This window comes from Glandiceps talaboti, chromosome 14 (assembly GCF_964340395.1).
Source record: "Glandiceps talaboti chromosome 14, keGlaTala1.1, whole genome shotgun sequence".
Classification (NCBI taxonomy): domain Eukaryota; kingdom Metazoa; phylum Hemichordata; class Enteropneusta; family Spengelidae; genus Glandiceps; species Glandiceps talaboti.
The window spans coordinates 16912611-16930540 of NC_135562.1; the positions used below are offsets into that span (position 1 = coordinate 16912611).

At 33.8% G+C, this 17930-nt stretch overlaps 1 protein-coding gene across 1 annotated transcript in view; it reads left to right on the forward strand.

Moving 5' to 3' along the window:
• Positions 1-17034, forward strand: part of LOC144445343 (H(+)/Cl(-) exchange transporter 7-like) — a 163174-nt gene extending 146140 nt beyond the window's left edge. Inside the window, exons 9-20 of the mRNA XM_078134883.1 lie at positions 173-233; positions 653-812; positions 1210-1303; positions 4124-4293; positions 5553-5729; positions 6469-6554; positions 6995-7121; positions 8066-8140; positions 8778-8894; positions 15531-15614; positions 16461-16541; positions 17008-17034. Of these exons, the coding sequence (XP_077991009.1) occupies positions 173-233; positions 653-812; positions 1210-1303; positions 4124-4293; positions 5553-5729; positions 6469-6554; positions 6995-7121; positions 8066-8140; positions 8778-8894; positions 15531-15614; positions 16461-16541; positions 17008-17034 (1259 nt within the window). The remainder of the gene's footprint in view (positions 1-172; positions 234-652; positions 813-1209; positions 1304-4123; positions 4294-5552; positions 5730-6468; positions 6555-6994; positions 7122-8065; positions 8141-8777; positions 8895-15530; positions 15615-16460; positions 16542-17007) is intronic.
• The last annotated feature ends 896 nt before the right edge of the window (positions 17035-17930 follow it).

Consider the following 17930-nt stretch of genomic DNA (forward strand, 5'->3'; position numbering starts at 1 on the left):
CTATATAACCACACCAGTCAAATTTTTTCCCATTACAGGTGGATTGCTAGGTGCATTTTTCAACTTTGACTGGTGTGGTTATATACCGAAACTATTTGGTAGATATACATAGTCTGAGAGGAACGTCATCTTATGATAATGTTTCAATTTTCCATTTTTTTTTCCATTACAGGTGGATTGCTAGGTGCATTTTTCAACTTTATAAATCACAGAATTACTGTACTACGAATGAGGTAAGAATCTGTGCTTAATTTATTTGTTTCTATGTTACAAGTTTAGTCATATAAATATGAAATGTCATGTTGTAGTGCAACAATAAAATATATTATAATGTTTCCCTTCAAACCCAACTTTGTTTATTTTTTTTCAGTAAATGAATATGTGGAACATACTCACAAGGTGAATTTGCCTTTAAGAACATTGTCGTCAACTTTCTTCAATCTGAATCCATTTATGTTATTTTTAGACCCTCAGAAGACCTTCCGTATGGTCGAAACGTGGTAATAAAGTATTTCAACCATAGACAACCAGATTTATGCTTTTATCAAACCCAATATATTTTACTTCAAGTCCATGTCTCCTAATCGGTGCACCTCTTTTATAGTTGGACTGAGTGCAGTTTTTATTACAAACTCAATTTTCTTTTATCTAGACATATGAACAAAAGACTCCTCAAGATGTTAGAAGCCATCGTTGTCTGTACTATCACAACTGTTGCAATATTTCTGTTGATTTATTTTGCCGAGGATTGTCAGCCACGGGATATATTTAATGGAACAGATAACGGACATCCAGAGAAGTACCAAGTACAGGTATTGAATAAGTCAATTTTTAGATTTGGTAGTCTAATGAGGGCGCAGGTTGTATCACAATGGTTAGCTCTGTAAAAGTATGTGGTATCGTCATGTTATGATGGTTGTGTTAATGTATGAGAGCGCTGTTCATGTTATGATGCTAGATTCCATAGATGTGTGATGGCGCTGTTCATGTTATGATGTTAGGTTCTGTAGATGTGCGAGTGCACTGTTCATATTATGCAAGGCATAGGTATGGATTTATATACCTTGACTTCAGACTAAAATCTTTGTTACAGAACAGTGTTCCATTTTTCCTGAAGTAGCAGAACAAATAAACCCTTTTGCCAAACCAATGAAAGTGACACCATATATGTAATACTTTCAACTACCATAATCTTTCCTTGATTCTCAGCTTCGATGTCGTGAAGGGGAAGTTGACTCAATGGCCTCTCTCTTCTTTGAGACTCCAGAGGGCAGTGTTCGTAGGCTGTTCCATGATCCGGACAGTAAGTTGTTATATTTGCATAGTCCTAGATTTTTGCATTTCTCTACTGTTACATATCGGTACTTAAATTCCATATTTCTGTATTGTAAAGAAACTAATTTTTTTATAAACTAACACCAGAACAAACTTGAAGTTCAGTGGTCGACGGTGCGCTGTACATCTTCCAGGGTACATGTTTTCGAAGATATACAAAGAATAATTTGAAACTAAAATTCAAACATTTTGTGGATTTTCAAGCATAATGTATAATCCCAAGGTACATCTTGGCTTAATCTACTCTCTTGCACTGATTTGCTTCTCTTGCTGTCCTTGTTGTTCAGTAAAATGCAGTTGTCGCTACAGTCACTTGTGCACATCGATGAAATGTTTACTAAGCACCAAGGGACAGGCAGAGAAGTAAATCCATGCAAAAGGACAGATCAAACCAAGATATACCTAGCAATTAGATATGATACTTGAAAAATCATGATAATTTTGATTTTCAGCATCAAATTGTGTGTTTGTAAATATTCTCAAACATGTGCACTGAGGATACATAGTGCACAACCACCGATCTTTCATCCATGTTTTATGTGTGTCTTTTCACCGTCTTTGTGTTTTTCAGGTCTTCCAACAGACTGTTAGCACAGGTTTGAAAATGTCTAGTAGATTTTAATACTTATAATACGTTCACACATCAAGAAAAAAACTATGCGTTAATTTCAAAGCCACAGCAAAATAAGCGCAATTTTGCTCGTAAGAATTTAATGTCACTTTCAGAGAGAGAGAGAGGGAGATAGTCTTAAGGTTCGGGACATTTTGACTACTTTTAAAAAGGCAAGCATTGTCTAATTTGTCAATAAGACATGCATAATTATGGGCATAAATAATATTTTTTGCATTTTGAAGCTTATTAGTGTTTCATTGATTGATTTCAAATTAACTACAATGTATGTAGAGGGTGTCTACATTATCTGCCCATGAAAATATGAATAATGATGGAGAATATTCAAACTGAGACATGAACATATGCCACCCTCTTCAAGTTTACAAGTCGTCACAAACAATCAAGTTCCACACATTCAGAAACCAAATACGGCCGCAACTGATGGTAACAATAGATCAAGGGTTATAAGTGCATAGGAGTTTGGCTTGAAACATCAAGTTACAGATTCATTGTGAATCTACCACTGTTCTAAATGTGACCATTAAGAAATCACAAGATAGCACTATCAGTACTAAAAATGTTAACAGAACTCAAATGCAGTGAAATTAGTGCCAATAACAACAAATATACAGATAAGAAATTATAACTACTCTCATTATTTTTGTATGTGACATCAGTGTGCCCTCTGACGATAGCCAGATTTTGTTTTTTGTGGGTCAAAATGATAAAAACTGGCATTTCTTGTTAGTCACCACATAGCAAGAGATAGCAGAACACCAAATTTTGGTGGGTCACTAGAAATTGTATGCGTCAGTGGTGCTTTGAATTCGCTTAGAAGGCACACTGTGTGACATACATCATCATGTTAGACAGATAAGCACCAAAAGAAGACATAGTTGTGCACTTTCAGGTAGCATCGTTAAACTTTCTACATTTGTACAATATTTGTTTCCGTAGGATTTTCTGATATAGTATAAAACATACCACTAGATGGCTCTATTGTCCACTAGAGGTTGCTATTCAATTGGCACTATATATCAGAAAAAAATGTCGCACAAAAGTTATACATACATGCCAAATTTCAAAATTCTACCCCAAAGTGCAAAATTGTTGTGCTTATCGGCCTATTAACTAGAAACTGTGCATAAATTATGTTAATTTGCATTGTTGCAGCAAGATTAAGAACTGTATTAATTAAGCATGAATATACATCAATTTATGTTAAATATTCTCCTCTCTTTCTCAACATATAATGAAATATATAATATTCATCAATATTATTTGCCTACATTTGAAATATGGTATGAAAACTATCATTTTCATGACTCCAGAAACAACATGCTTATCATGAAACTGCATGCTTTTAGTTTCTTACTGTGGGGAATGGGAACGATGTACTGCAGGGGATCAGTTTACAGTGGCACAAGTTGAGTTTATAAGCTTTTTACTCTGGTGGAAATACTTATGTCAAACCCTGATTAGGGCAAGTTGAGTATAATTTACGTTCTATAATCAAATGGACATACTTTACCCTATTTTAGTATAATGCTAAGGTCAAAGCATACTTTATTGGGTTGTCGGTGGTCGAGCAGTTAGCTCGTACGTCTCTTACCTCTGCAGCCTGGGTTCGAACCCGCTGGGTTTGATTAAATTTACCACACTGTAAGTAAGAAAAGTTTCGTTCAGTTTGACTCTATCGTACAATGCAGGTTTTCCTCGGGTACTCCGGTTTCCTCCTGCAGTGACACTGAACCAAAGGAGCCTATAAATGGGACTAGCTTCCATTGTTTAACCGATAAATAAAAAAAAATAAAGCATACCTTATAGGACTATATGCCATTACAATTGTCTTCTGGCATTGTTGAAATAGTTGATTGCATAGTAGAAATTTCTTTAACATTTGTTTATACCATGGAGGTATAACCTCTTGCACCTCCATGTATAGACATATGATAAATTACGTCATCGGTAAAGTATATCTTAAATTTATAAGTTATTAGAAGTAAGTACAATACAGTGGTAAGCATATAAACCCAACTTGTGCCCTCTTAATGCATTGAATTATTATTCACCTAAATGATCATAAATTTGTGAATGTAAAAAGTGATTAAGACAGTTAAACCAATAAGGAAACTTTAACTTGATTCCAAAATTTTCATTCTCTTTTATCACAAGGAGCATATCGGGCGACATCACTAGCTCTCTTCTGTGCTTTATATTTTGCATTGGCTTGTTGGACATATGGCTTGAGTGTTCCAAGTGGTATCTTCATTCCATCATTATTAACTGGTGCTGCATGGGGAAGATTGGTGGGAATGTTAGTCAATCATTCGGTGCCAACTAGGGTAAGTAATTAACTACTGCCTTAGGGGGAAGATTGGTGTGAATATTAGTTAATCATTCTTGAAGTAGGGTTAGCAATTAACTAGTGCTGTGGGGAAGATTGGTTGGAATATTAGTCAATCATTCTGTGCAAGTAGGGAAAGTAATGAACTAGTGCTGGGGGGAAGATTGGTTGGAATATTAGTCAATCATTCGGTGCCAAGTAGGGTAAGGAATTAACTAGTGCTGTAGGGAAGATGGGTTGGCATGTTAGTCAGTCATTCAATGACAAATAGGGTAGGTAAATGCAAACAGAAATTATTACAATTCTGAGAGTAATTTTGGAGATGATCAGTAATAGTAAGCAAAAATCTATTGATGAAAGTTTGATGAAAGAAGATTGATAAAAATATTGTATTAAGAGTGTGATGATTAGTTAGTTTTTAACATATATTATCATATACCCTGTATCGATTCCAATGCAATAGTCAATGGAGAGCATGTGCATTGAACCCAAGCTATTATTTTCTGTATCACACCCTGGCAGTGAAACCTTGCTCAAATATAGCAATTGCCATACATACTGATATCTGTTCTTGCAGTGATGTGGTTTTGTTAATTTCTTCACTATTTTTACATTTTTACAAATAAAATAATATTTCACTGACATTTATGTGATCATGTGATTCAAATGATGTTTCAGTGCCACTACATGGGGTATATGATGAAACATTTACGGGACTGGATATGGGTTTTGCAGACCTCGGTAGTACGGCTTATGAGCCCTCCTACAGTAGGGCCCTTCCACCTTACAACCTCAGTCTGCAAAACCCATATCCAGGCCATAATGTGTAAGACAATCTTCAAATTAAAGATCTGACATGTATATTTCATAATTTTCAAATTAGCTTATGTTGTGACTGGTTCAAAATTTAGCATGCTGTAAATTTGTAGAATTCCTTATCTGTTATGGTAGAACAATATTTGCCATACTCTAAACATATCATGTACAACACCTTTCTGAAATTTGATTAGAAAATGTTTGATTTCTGTTGACATGATTATGTTTGAAAGTACATAAAAACAAAAGAATTTCAAATGCTAACTGTTAAAAACAAAAGAATTCTAACCCCCCAACACTAGGAGCACTCTTGTAGTTTTGTATTTGTTGGTAGAAGGAATTGTTTCTTACTATTGATGAATAAGTTGTCTCAGCCCATTGCTTCAATTTTATTATTGATAAATAAATTTTCTGGCAATAAAATATTATGTTTTGTTTCAGAATTTTGATATTGGTAAATATGCCTTGATAGGGGCAGCGGCACAGCTGGGAGGTATTCTTCGAATGACAATAAGTCTGACTGTGATTCTGATAGAAGCCACAGGAGACATGACATTTGGTTTACCTGTCATGTTAGTGTTGATGACGGCACAGTGGACAGGCAATCTATTCAACCAGGTAAGTTTTACTTTCCTTTGTTCAGGCTAAAAATTAACTCGTTTCTTTGGTAGTGCTAGTGGGCTACCAATTTCAGAACGTGGTAGCCCAAGGATGGTGACCAATAGTCCTATGTTCTTGAACTGAAAACAGAATTTCTGTATAGGAAATATGTGTTATCAAAATACTGCATGTCTAAATCTTTCGCCCTTTAAATCATGACATGATCAGTGGTAGCCTGAGTGGGCTACTAGCTGCAAATTATGGTAGACTGTGGACACAGGGCAGCTGTGTCTTCAATGAAGGCTTTGGTGAAGACTTGTTTTTTGGATCTCAAGGGCTTAACTATGTGTTTTTTTAACAACACCACAAACTACATAAAACCCAAACATAATATGACTGAACCACATGACTCATTGAGTGCAAGGGTGGCGTACACGGGGTACATGCAATTGCTTGTACTGTTCCCTTCTGCTGTACTTTCACAGGCATAGTCACAAGTACAAGTGCAAATACCTGAGAACCAGAATAGGCACTCACACAACAGAACTGGCGATGTGGTTGGATAGGGTTACAATGTGAATGCTTTAATCCTATGTGTTTATAGAGGCTGCAATGGATTCTATACTCCCCAGGGAGTTGAGGAAGTAAAGGGCAGTAACTGTTGTGTATAATGATCAAAATACATACTTTTGTAGTGACCATGTATGATATTCATGATTATATAAAATCTTGTTTGTTTTAAATGTGACATTTCTAGGGCTTGTATGATATTCATATCAATTTAAATGGTGTACCGTATCTTGGTTGGGAAGCACCACCAATGTCTGCCAAGATATTTGCTAGGTGAGTACGTGACTGCTATTGGAATTCAATCTTATCTGAGATAGATGATGGATTAGTTGATAGAGTATATTTTATATAAAAAATGAACTTTTAATGTTTATTAGTAATATTATGTATCAAATTCAATTATTGTCATCAGTAATTCCTATCAGAGATAATTAGGGGACACCATGATATTTTGTTGGTGGTTCTAATTGTTGAGAAACCAAATTCAATAAATTCACCGATCCACCATTCTCTAACCCCCTCCCCCTTCTAGAACACATCATAAAATCAAGGCGCATCTTGGATTGTGCTGTAAAAGAGGCCGTGGTTTACGAAGATATGTACATGTAGTACTAACTTAGCAGATGACAGTTTAACTTTATTATTTTTGTGATTGTGTACAATAAAATTTCTTCTTCTTTTTTTAACCATTCTGTCATTATTCACTTTCTTAGAGAGGTTATGACAGCACCAGTGATTACTCTAAGAACAACAGAAAAAGTTGGTGACATCGTTGATCTGTTGATTAGAGAGATTCATAATGGATTCCCTGTTGTTGAGAACTATAGTGCAGATGAACAGGTGAGGTAATGTTCTCAAGTTTGACAGATGAACAGGAGAGGTAATGTTATAAAGTGTGGCAGATGAACAGGTTAGGTAATATGCTAAAGTTTGGCAGGTGAATATGTGAGGTATTGTCCTAAAGTGTGGCAGATGAACAGTTGGGTATTGTGCTAAAGTTTGGCAGAAGAACAGGTGAGGTATTTTTCAAAAGAGTACCAGATATACAGGTGAGGTAATGTCCTATAGTTAGGCAGATGAATAGGTGAGGTATTGTCCAAAATGTATGTCATAAAAAAGTACAAACGTGGAGATAGTGTGAGTTTAATTATTAAACAAATTATTGTTTTTGAATTCTTGTACAGGCATGTTTCTTATTTCGAAACTTGTCCACATGTTTCATAATTTGTTTTATCAAAGCTGGACTAGCTGCAACTGGAATATTTCCGAAACTTTTGTTAGATATGATGACTGACTTGTAATACAGTACACACTAAACAGTATTGAATCGCCTGTGGGTAAACATATTTGTATTTATTTATTTATTTATTTATTTATTTATTTATTTATTTATTTATTTATTTATATTATACAATAAATCCAATCAAATTGATTTTTAGGTCCACACTAAAAGATTTGGCTACCCAATGCAATCATGATTTCAACCTGTTAATGTACTATTTATGGGTAAAATTGACCCTAATTAATATGTATACTGTCTAATTATTGGTATGTTAACAATTTTCAGTAACTGTATTGTTGGTTCTTTGATAACAAAAAAAAATTATTATTCCAGTTGCAGCTAGTGCTGATTTCAGTTGAAAATTGGTTTATGTAAAGTTTTTGTTTGATTCCATAATAGTTTTAAAAACTCTCATCTAATTCAATTCAAATGTTCTTCATTTGCATAATTTTGTGGCTTTTGTTCAAAGCATGCTAATCATTGTTGTAATCATCTCTCTTAGATCAAGGGTGAAAACTATGGACGATTGAAGGGTTTGATACTGAGAGGACAGTTGGCTGTGTTATTAAGACATAAGGTTTGTCAGTCTTCCATTATCACTTGTGTACATCATAGAGTCTGAACCATTCACTCTTTACACAAAATGATATTTGAGACATTGCAATTTCTGATGTCCATGGTTGTAGGAAAATAAACAAAATAAACAGTCAAAGCGTAAGAAAACTCTTTCATCTGATTAAAACAATAATATCAATTCCAAAATTCTCTCAATCAGTAGAAGATGATAAAAGTGTATAGAAGTACACTTTTGTTCTGATACATAAAAAGAAAGTTAGTACTTGCAGTGTTCGACTGACCACTCCAGTCATTTGGTCAACAAGATAACCTTAGGCTACCATTCTTCTGTACATGTGACCTTTTGGACACATAGCTAAATAACAGGACAAAGGTGCCTGGATGTTTGTATTACTCTCAGCTCTGTTTTACAATTGTTCGTCCACCTTAGATATAAATGGCTGTGGAAAGTCAACGTATAGGCCCAAATTTTCCTTGTTATGTGTTCAGAATAAAAGTTTACTGTAGTTTTAATTACATGGAAAAACTTTCACTTAAAAATATCAAAAGTGTCAACATGTACCAGTCAAGCTTTACAATCTCAACATGTTTATCTGTAAGGTTTGGTTGTTTTGATTTCTCTTGGCATGCATACACAGGTATTTTTAGACGTTCCTGACATGTACAACATTCCTCAGGAGAAAATAGATGAAATATCACGGAAGTTAACATTGACTGATTTCAGAGATGCGTATCCTAGATACCCGAACGTGGAGGTAAGAAACAATGCACAATGTGTTGCCTAAAACGAGGGGAATTGTATAGATGTAGGCGAGGTTCTGGAAGAATGACGATTGCACAACCATACATAAGTAAATACTTTATTAGTCATTATAAAACTCCTTCCAATCATACCTAGGTCAATACCAGCTGATGAGTGTATGAAATTTGCAGGAAATTTATTAAAAGCCAATAAAGCATAGAGAATTGCTTAATTTAGTTTTGATATAAAACTATGAGTCTTTTAACATTTTTTTTCTCTTAACACACTCTTAATTGAAACTGTGCATTTTATTTGAAGTCATGTTTTTGTCTCATGTTTTACAAATGTTTTACTTCTGTTGATGTATTATTTCATATTTTACTGTGTATTTTATTGTGTATGTTATTGTGTTTGTTTTAAGTTTGTAGTTTCTTGAGTCGATTTTCTTTATATCTGTTTGTAATAGACATTAAAGGGACTCAATAAAGTATTATCTTGTTTTACAGGTTTTGCAATCGTCATCCTTCCAGAACCTCATCTATACAATGTCCCACAAAACTATTTTACACTGAACATGTGCTGCTTTACTTACCCATTAAACTGTATTTTCATATCATCAACTCAACATCTTTATCATCCACATCTTTCACATCTATTTTTTTTTAAAAACTTTCAAACAAAAAAACAAAAAAAACAATGAAGTGTGCTTGTTGAGCTTGTGTGGCATTGTGCGATCGTCTCTATTTATGAAGGTAAGTCATGATGGTCACCTCATCTGGTAATATTGGTTTATGAATTAAAAATTCAAAATAAATACCAAATTCTCATCCATATGGCTAATTTATGTAGAAAATGCTGTTTTAACCCACAGAGAACAATAAGACATTTTGTAAAAACAAGTCACACCCAAAAGATCACAACCATACTTGTGTTAGAAAATAAAATAATATGCGGTATACACAACTTATTATATAAAGATAGTAATTTGTCGAGAGATTGTTGTATAGTTAGATGTTATTTCATTCTGCCAAGGAAAATATGAGTGTCCTAAAGGCCCTTAATAACGACACACAGTAACGACCCTTATAGGTCACGAGTATTTGCCAGCTAAATGAAGAAAAAATATTAGGGAATAATATAATTATACAATTGCCAGTAATAGGAACAAGTCAGGGAAATTTGTGGCAATTTTGAGCATTTTGACTCATATTTCAAACACAGCAGAACTAGTGACATAGACACATGTTGTTGTGACATAGATGCGCATTGTCGTGATGTATCAGGCTATAAATTCCATATTTATAGCTTATGCATGGTACAATAACCACATGTACACAACTTATTATAAAGATAATATCATAACTAGGCAAAGCCCATAAGCTCGCTCAGGGTAGATTCATTTGTGACCGACTGCCTCTCGATGATATTGTAGACAGCGTCCTCCGGGTGGAGAATGTGCATAGTATATAGAACATACATGTCATACAGTCATTGCATCCTTGGGTAAAACCACCCAAAAAACATCGCATACTATATAGGATGTGCATGCATACTAGTCATTGAGCCGCTACGCGAGCTATTAATTTGTAGAGAGATTATTGCAGAATGTAGATTATTCAACCACTAGCTTAGATATAATGTTATTTGACATCATTTTAAACCCTATTTTTAGAATTTCAAAACATGAGACACTATTGCAATGTACACAAACTAATCAGTTTCAGAAAAATTGTCAGATTATTCAACTGATAAATTTAATGCTGCTAATTCAAATATTCTTAGACATTTTTTTAATAAAATTTATAAGCAACTACTGATCTTTCATGTTTAATATACCTCACTTTAGATAATCCAATAAGTTATTAAGTGAATTTCTGTTTTCTTTCTTTTCTTTCATTATTTAATGCCATGCAGGCATACAGTCAATATACATCAGAAGACAGATCAAATGCCATCAAAGTTAGTGATGACTTGCATGTTAATAACCCCTTTTCGTTCATTGAAAAGAAATCTGCCAATGTCCACATTTCTGATGAAAAAGGGTTTATATGTTTGGCAAAGCTGTAGAGCTGTTTGAAGAAAGAGAAGCAAACCAAAAAATGGTGTTGCCAAACAGACATGACTTATATTTAAATATTGTTTACATCCTGTCCAGAAGGTCAAAACCTCTCTAAAGAAATAAGTGAAAGGAAAACAAGTTGAAATATCAAACTGTTGCAGCCAAATGAAAATGAATTTGAATTTGGTTATATCATGTCCAGTAGGTTGAAATCCAATAAACACTTTAAATTTGTGGAACAATGTTAGAAAAATTATTATCAAACTTTCATAACATTAATCACTGTCCATCTAGAGGGACCGTACATTAATATAATTATTATTTAAACGTCATTAGTTTCACTGACCACACTTTCCAAAGTGTGAATTTTTTTCCTCGAGCAGAGTAATTTCATGTAATTACATGATATAATGAAAACAATCTTGAACCCTCCATTCATTTTTGATATGCAAAATTGATATCATAACTACCACCAGATCCAATATGTCCCTTCCTCATCTCTAACTCACAACATTTCTGCATGCGTGCTCAGTTTAACTTAGTATGGATGAGAAGCATTTCCTCATGGATGTTCAGTTTAACTTAGTATGGACGAGAAACATTTCAAATCAAAATGTAAAAAATATGGAACCATAATCATAATTTGGACAGCTGTGGCATTTCTTTTCAATGAGCTTAGACGTTTATTCACTATCCCATAGACTTACCATCACCATTTCCTTTCCAGCTCTAGTTCCAATATTAGTTGATATGTAATAGTGACTCAAGACAGTGGCACAAAAAGTGTGTTTTCAATACAGCTGTATGTTGTAACTGCGCTCATGCCATGCTGTACATGCAACATTTATAATATAATTTAGTGAATAGAATTATGAATATAAGAACAATTTTGTGGAGATAGCATTTGATCTTGAGTCTCTTGATGAACAGGATGTCAACAATGCGTAATGTGGTAATTTACTGTCTTTGCACATGTATTTCATAAACTCCTTGTTGTCTGTGTAATGTCATATGTGATGTCTGTGCAAATTATGTAAAATGTTAACGTACCTGTAACTATTGAGTAAGAGAAACTGCTTCTTATGTTATACATATATGTTAATGTCCCATAATAACCATCTGAGTAAGAGAAACTGATTTTTATGTAATGACCCTTAATAACCATCTGGGTAAGACAAACTGTTGCAACAATAACATATATATGTGGGCTCAATATTGGGTCTGGTATTTCTTTAGGTGTCTATAGAATTACATATTTCAGTGATCTTTTGAATATGTTTTAGAACGAAAGCAAAATCTTTGGTGACAGTGGAATCTCCTTTATACTGTGAAGCAAATATTTTTCCCTTGTAGTCAAGAGCTTATTTAACAGATCACTTAAATCTGTAATAAACTAATTTAGAAAAAGAAAAAAATGAGAACCAATTTCTCCGACCTAAACATTGGGTTATATAGTTTATATCAGATAGGCGTACTCATGTTCTCATGAAATCATAAATCCCTTACATATCAGTTTGTTGCATGTGCCCATTGCATAGAATTGAGGGGAGGGGAGGGGGGGGGGTTTACTGGGATATGGTATGTTTGAAATGTGATGTGTTATGTTTGTGATGTGATGTATGTTCATGTATATGCTAAATCAACAGTCTACATGTAGTTTGTAAATGTATTATTTAGAATATGTTATAATATTAATGTATTGAAAATGTATGTAGCAACTCATGCAGTAGTTTAACATATTAAAAAGTAAACCTGTAATGTCAAAATTGAAATTAAACAATATCCAACTAGCTCAAATGGGAAAATTATTTGATATATGAAATCCATGTGAATTTGCAAACAGGCAATTTAATTAAAATTCCATGTCATGAATATCATTAAACTTAGGAATATGAAATTATTGAATAATTGAATCATCGCAACAAGTTTGTAATCAAATGTGGCTGTCATAAAAATTTCTGTGTGCCATTTTGCTAAAGTAGGTTTCTTCTTCATCCCATTTAATTTCATTTTCAAATTGAGTAGTTAACTTTTCAGGGCAGCAGTCATTTCATGAAAGTTGCAAATTGTTTCTCTACTAATAAGCATGCAAATGTACCAGCAATAGAACCCTAAATATCTAATGTTGCTATGTAAAATTATCAGTGGATACCTAATATCTAATGTTGCTATGTAATATTATCAATAGAACCCTAAATATGTAATGTTGCTATGTAATATTATCAGTGGATCCCTAAATATGTAATGTTGCTATGTAATATTATCAGTGGATACCTTAATATGTAATGTTACTATGTAATATTATCAGTTGATCCCTAAATATGTAATGTTACTATGTAAAATTATCAGTGGATCCCTAAATATGTAATGTTGCTATGTAAAATTATCAGTGGATCCCTAAATATGTAATGTTGCTATGTAAAATTATCAGTGGATCCCTAAATATGTAATGTTGCTATGTAAAATTATCAGTGGATCCCTAAATATGTAATGTTGCTATGTAATATTATCAGTGGATCCCTAAATATGTAATGTTACTATGTAATATTATCAGTGGATCCCTAAATATGTAATGTTACTATGTAAAATTATCAGTGGATCCCTAAATATGTAATGTTGCTATGTAAAATTATCAACCATTCCCTAAATATGTAATGTTGCTATGTAAAATTATCAGTGGATACCTTAATATCTAATGTTGCTATGTAAAATTATCAGTGGATCCCTAAATATGTAATGTTGCTATGTAAAATTATCATTAACAACCATTCCCTAAATATCTAATGTTGCTATGTAAAATTAGCTATGGAGAGAAGACTTCATTATAATATATCATCATATTGATGTGAAATTTATTGCAAGTGGTTAGATTCACAACAATGAAAGGACAATATCAACCATGAAAATTTGTCATCACAACTAAATTGGAAAACACAACAAGGAAGATAAATGGAGATCAATGATAAATTGTTACACATTATAAAAGTATATATTATTGATTTAACGTGACAAAAATCGAACATGGTAACAGTTACATCAACATGAAAGTCTTGGATTGACAAATAATTGTGATACATGTATAGATGTTATGATCTATGTACTTGAAGGGCATCAGTTATCTCCAGGCGTTTAAATCTGCAATGATTGTATACTGTGTGTGAACATGATAAGCAAATATTTATGCTGCATATCGAATCGGCAAGTTATGCTTGCTAAACACCCATTGTTGATTAGAATATAATTTGATGGTGTTAGGGACAGAATAGACAAAACTTTTTTGTTGATTGGCTTGTTTCTCTTATAAGGCTACCATAGCAACAGACTGTAAACTGGCGATATATAAAAGCTGTATGGTTTGCATGATCATTGATGTGTAAATTTTAGTTTGTTGTTACATTGCAACTTCCCGTAGTTTATGCCTCTGCACTGTTACATGTACATGTAGTTAGATCAGTTACCATTAGATACTAAAGTCAGTTCTGACATTCAATAGATTGCTTGTTCATGGTTTGATAGGATTGTACACGTAGTATGTGCCTTGGACATAAATCTCATAAACTTTTCCTGTTACCTTGCATTCTCACAAATATTCAAAACATTCTAAGTTAAAATCAAGAAAAACAAATCAAGTGTCACTATGCCATTTTTAAATAGAGGTCAAAAAACGATACCAAAACCATTTTAGAATCCAATATGGCCTCTTAACACTATGCTTTGAAAACTGTTTAGAAATAAAAGATTGTTGATTTCCTTGAATTTTTGAATGGCAAATCTCCATTCTTTTTCATTATTTCACAGTGTCTTTGCTAAAGTGTGGGAACACCCAGTAACAGACAGGGGTACATTTGGTAAAAGTGGTATTAGTTCCCATACGTTGTAATGTAATTTTGGTGGGAACCCCAGTAAAATGACTGGGGAACTCACTTACTGCCTTTAAAAAAAAAAAAAAAAAATTTTGATATGGCAAAGTTTGGATTGGTTTTAAGGACTTTGATTGTCAGTGAAATTGATCCCAAGGCGCATTCTACCTTCAGAGTAAACATTTTTAGCATTGATTCTATGTGTTTAATGAAAATTAATCAAAAAGGAAATAGACTCAGCTAGCTTACAGTGTTTTCTGAAAAAGACATGGATGATAAGTATCTTATATCAATACATCCTTATAGAACGCAGAGTCCAAAATCAACCAACCCATGTGTGGTGTCACTGCACGAAAGGGTGGCTTTTCTGGTGTCATGCATGATGGTTACACAACAGAATTACTGTGAATACGGAATTGCTGCAATTCTGTTGTGTTACTGTCATGTATACGGAACCAGTTATATTTTTGACCATTTCCACAGTGAGATCACACAGGACATAATTGTTGCTTTTGGTTTCTAACCACAGAAGGATGTTTGATACAAGTTTCTTATCAACCATATCCAACTCAGAAATAACTGTTATGGTCATTCTCATTCTGCAGTTTGGTTAATTGTAATGTACTTTTAGATGGACTAGATGAATGTATATGCCCACTGCGGATTTTCAAATATATCTCATTTTGTTGGTCTTTTTCTTTGTCTTCTGTGTTTGTTTGAAATGTTACAGGATATCGTTGTCACAGATGAAGAAAGGGAAATGGTTATGGTGCTCGCTCCCTTCATGAACCCTTCTCCTTATTCAGTATGTCAGGTATGTTGCCATGGAGACAGTACCCATCTGTATCTCATTTAGTGTTTACCATACTGTGAAATACCATGCCAATAATAAAATGGTAGTATTCAAGAATGGTTAGGCGTACCATAATTGTACTTGTAATAAGCCAAAGAATTGCCACTACATGTACGCTAAGCTAATTGTTGTAAAGTAGGCTCCTTAAAAGGATGGATGGTTGATGTAGCATGTGTCCTCTTCAACACAGCCTGAGGTTTATGTGATTCAAATCATAATTTGTAATAGACAACATGCTAGAAGCTGATTGGTTCACTATTAAAGTCACATGATGTGTATGTTATGCTTATCATATCAAGTTTATAATACCTGGATGTGACTTTAAGTTATCCATACATACTGAAATTTGACCTTTGTACAAATGACCTCAAACCTGAAAAATTGATATGCTAATTTATGCAGATTTTTCCTTACGGTTGCAGATGGCAAAAAATGTTTAATGTGAAGTACTGAGTTCACATGATGTGTAAGGAATGCTTGCCAGGTAGACCACCCAGCCTACTGCAGCTAGTCCTTAAATGCCCATTTATGATGAATAAAAACTTTGCGATAACACTTCATATTTGTGTCATTCTAAATCATCTGTGTCAGACAAGTTCATTGTTAATGATATTTAATTTAACATATTGATAGATATAAATAGAGTTTACATTATGGCTATTCATATGAATCATATTTATATAAATTTCAGTTTTTAACATATGTACAGTTAAGTCTTTAAATAATGTGTACAAAAACAGTGAGTCAATTTTATACATTATGTTCAATATATGTTTAATATTTTTTTCGTTTTCATATCACTTGTAGTGGACTTCGTTGCCACGGATATTTCGTTTATTTCGAGCCCTTGGTCTAAGTTATTTGATGATTACAGATGATGACAACAAGGTAAGATACATGTAATATGTCTTTATATTGATACTTTGGATGGGAACAATTTGAATTCACCACAATGTTCACACTGAAGAATGGTTAGAAAGCATGTGTAACAACACAGTGTTCATTTATATCTCTGATATGCATGGACAGGGTTCAAACAAACCTGGCACAACTGTCAGATACTGAAGTCAATTATGTACATTACTGTTTGGAAAGTGTGTGTACCAACACACTGTTCGTGTATACTTCTGATATACATAGACAGGGTTCAAACAAGTCTGTCACAACTGTCAGCTACTGTATGTAGTCCAGTTACGTACGTTACTTTATTTCATGACCTTCGCAATAGTGACCAAATGTTGGCCATATTTCATGTCAAAAAACGATCAGAATGTGAATGTATGAGTGAAGTGTTGTGTACATGTTCATTTATGTGTTTGACAAAAACTTGTTTCATATGATACATCACCTTCAGTTGAAATCTCTACTAGATGCCAAATAAAACATCAAATCTGCAAATCCAAAATAACTGATAACAATCTTCTTGAGCGAGGGTCACAAAGATCAAAGAAATATATGTGTGCAAGATAAGCTCATGGGATAGATATGCAACTGTAATATCTTGTTCAGGCCTCAGTTGTCATAAGTCAATATAAAATGTCTTTTAAAACTGCACTAACTACTGCTGGAACTTTTGAAATAAAAATGTTTTAGGTACAATATCTTACTCATAATATTATACACTATGAGTAAGTATTGCATCACTGTGGATAAATATATCTTTGTAGTGGTATATACAATAGCTCAAATAATAATAATAATGTTCGGTTCTTATATAGCGCTTTCCCACACCGTGATCAAAGCGCTTTACAATTATTACCCCTGGCTCGGATCAGAACGGCACAACGGCCCTTTAGTCTTCCTCAACTCCCCGGGGAGCATACAATCCATTGCAGCCATTTAAGCGCATAGGATTAAAGCCTTCACATTGCAACCTACATCCTACCAGGTCCCCAATTATACAGCTGGGTTGACTGAAGCACAGTCGTGGTTCAAATCTTGCCCAAGGACTTTACCCACTCAGAAACAAACAGCAAGCAGCGACAGGGCTCGAACCTGCAACCTGTAGATTCCAAGCCAGTCACGCTAACCATTCACCCATCATGACTCCACAATCAAATAGATTTGGGTTCACACCCAAAAATCAGCATTCTCCACAGCAATCATGATTGCAACTTTTTTCTATACTGCTTATGGATTAAAATATACACTGTTTATATTATATGTATTTGAAAAATTTCAGTGAATAGCTTAACTGTGGTTGTCTGATCGAAAAATGATAGTACAGTTATATTTTTAACACGGTGACAGATTCAAAACCGCCATGTTGCTCAAGAT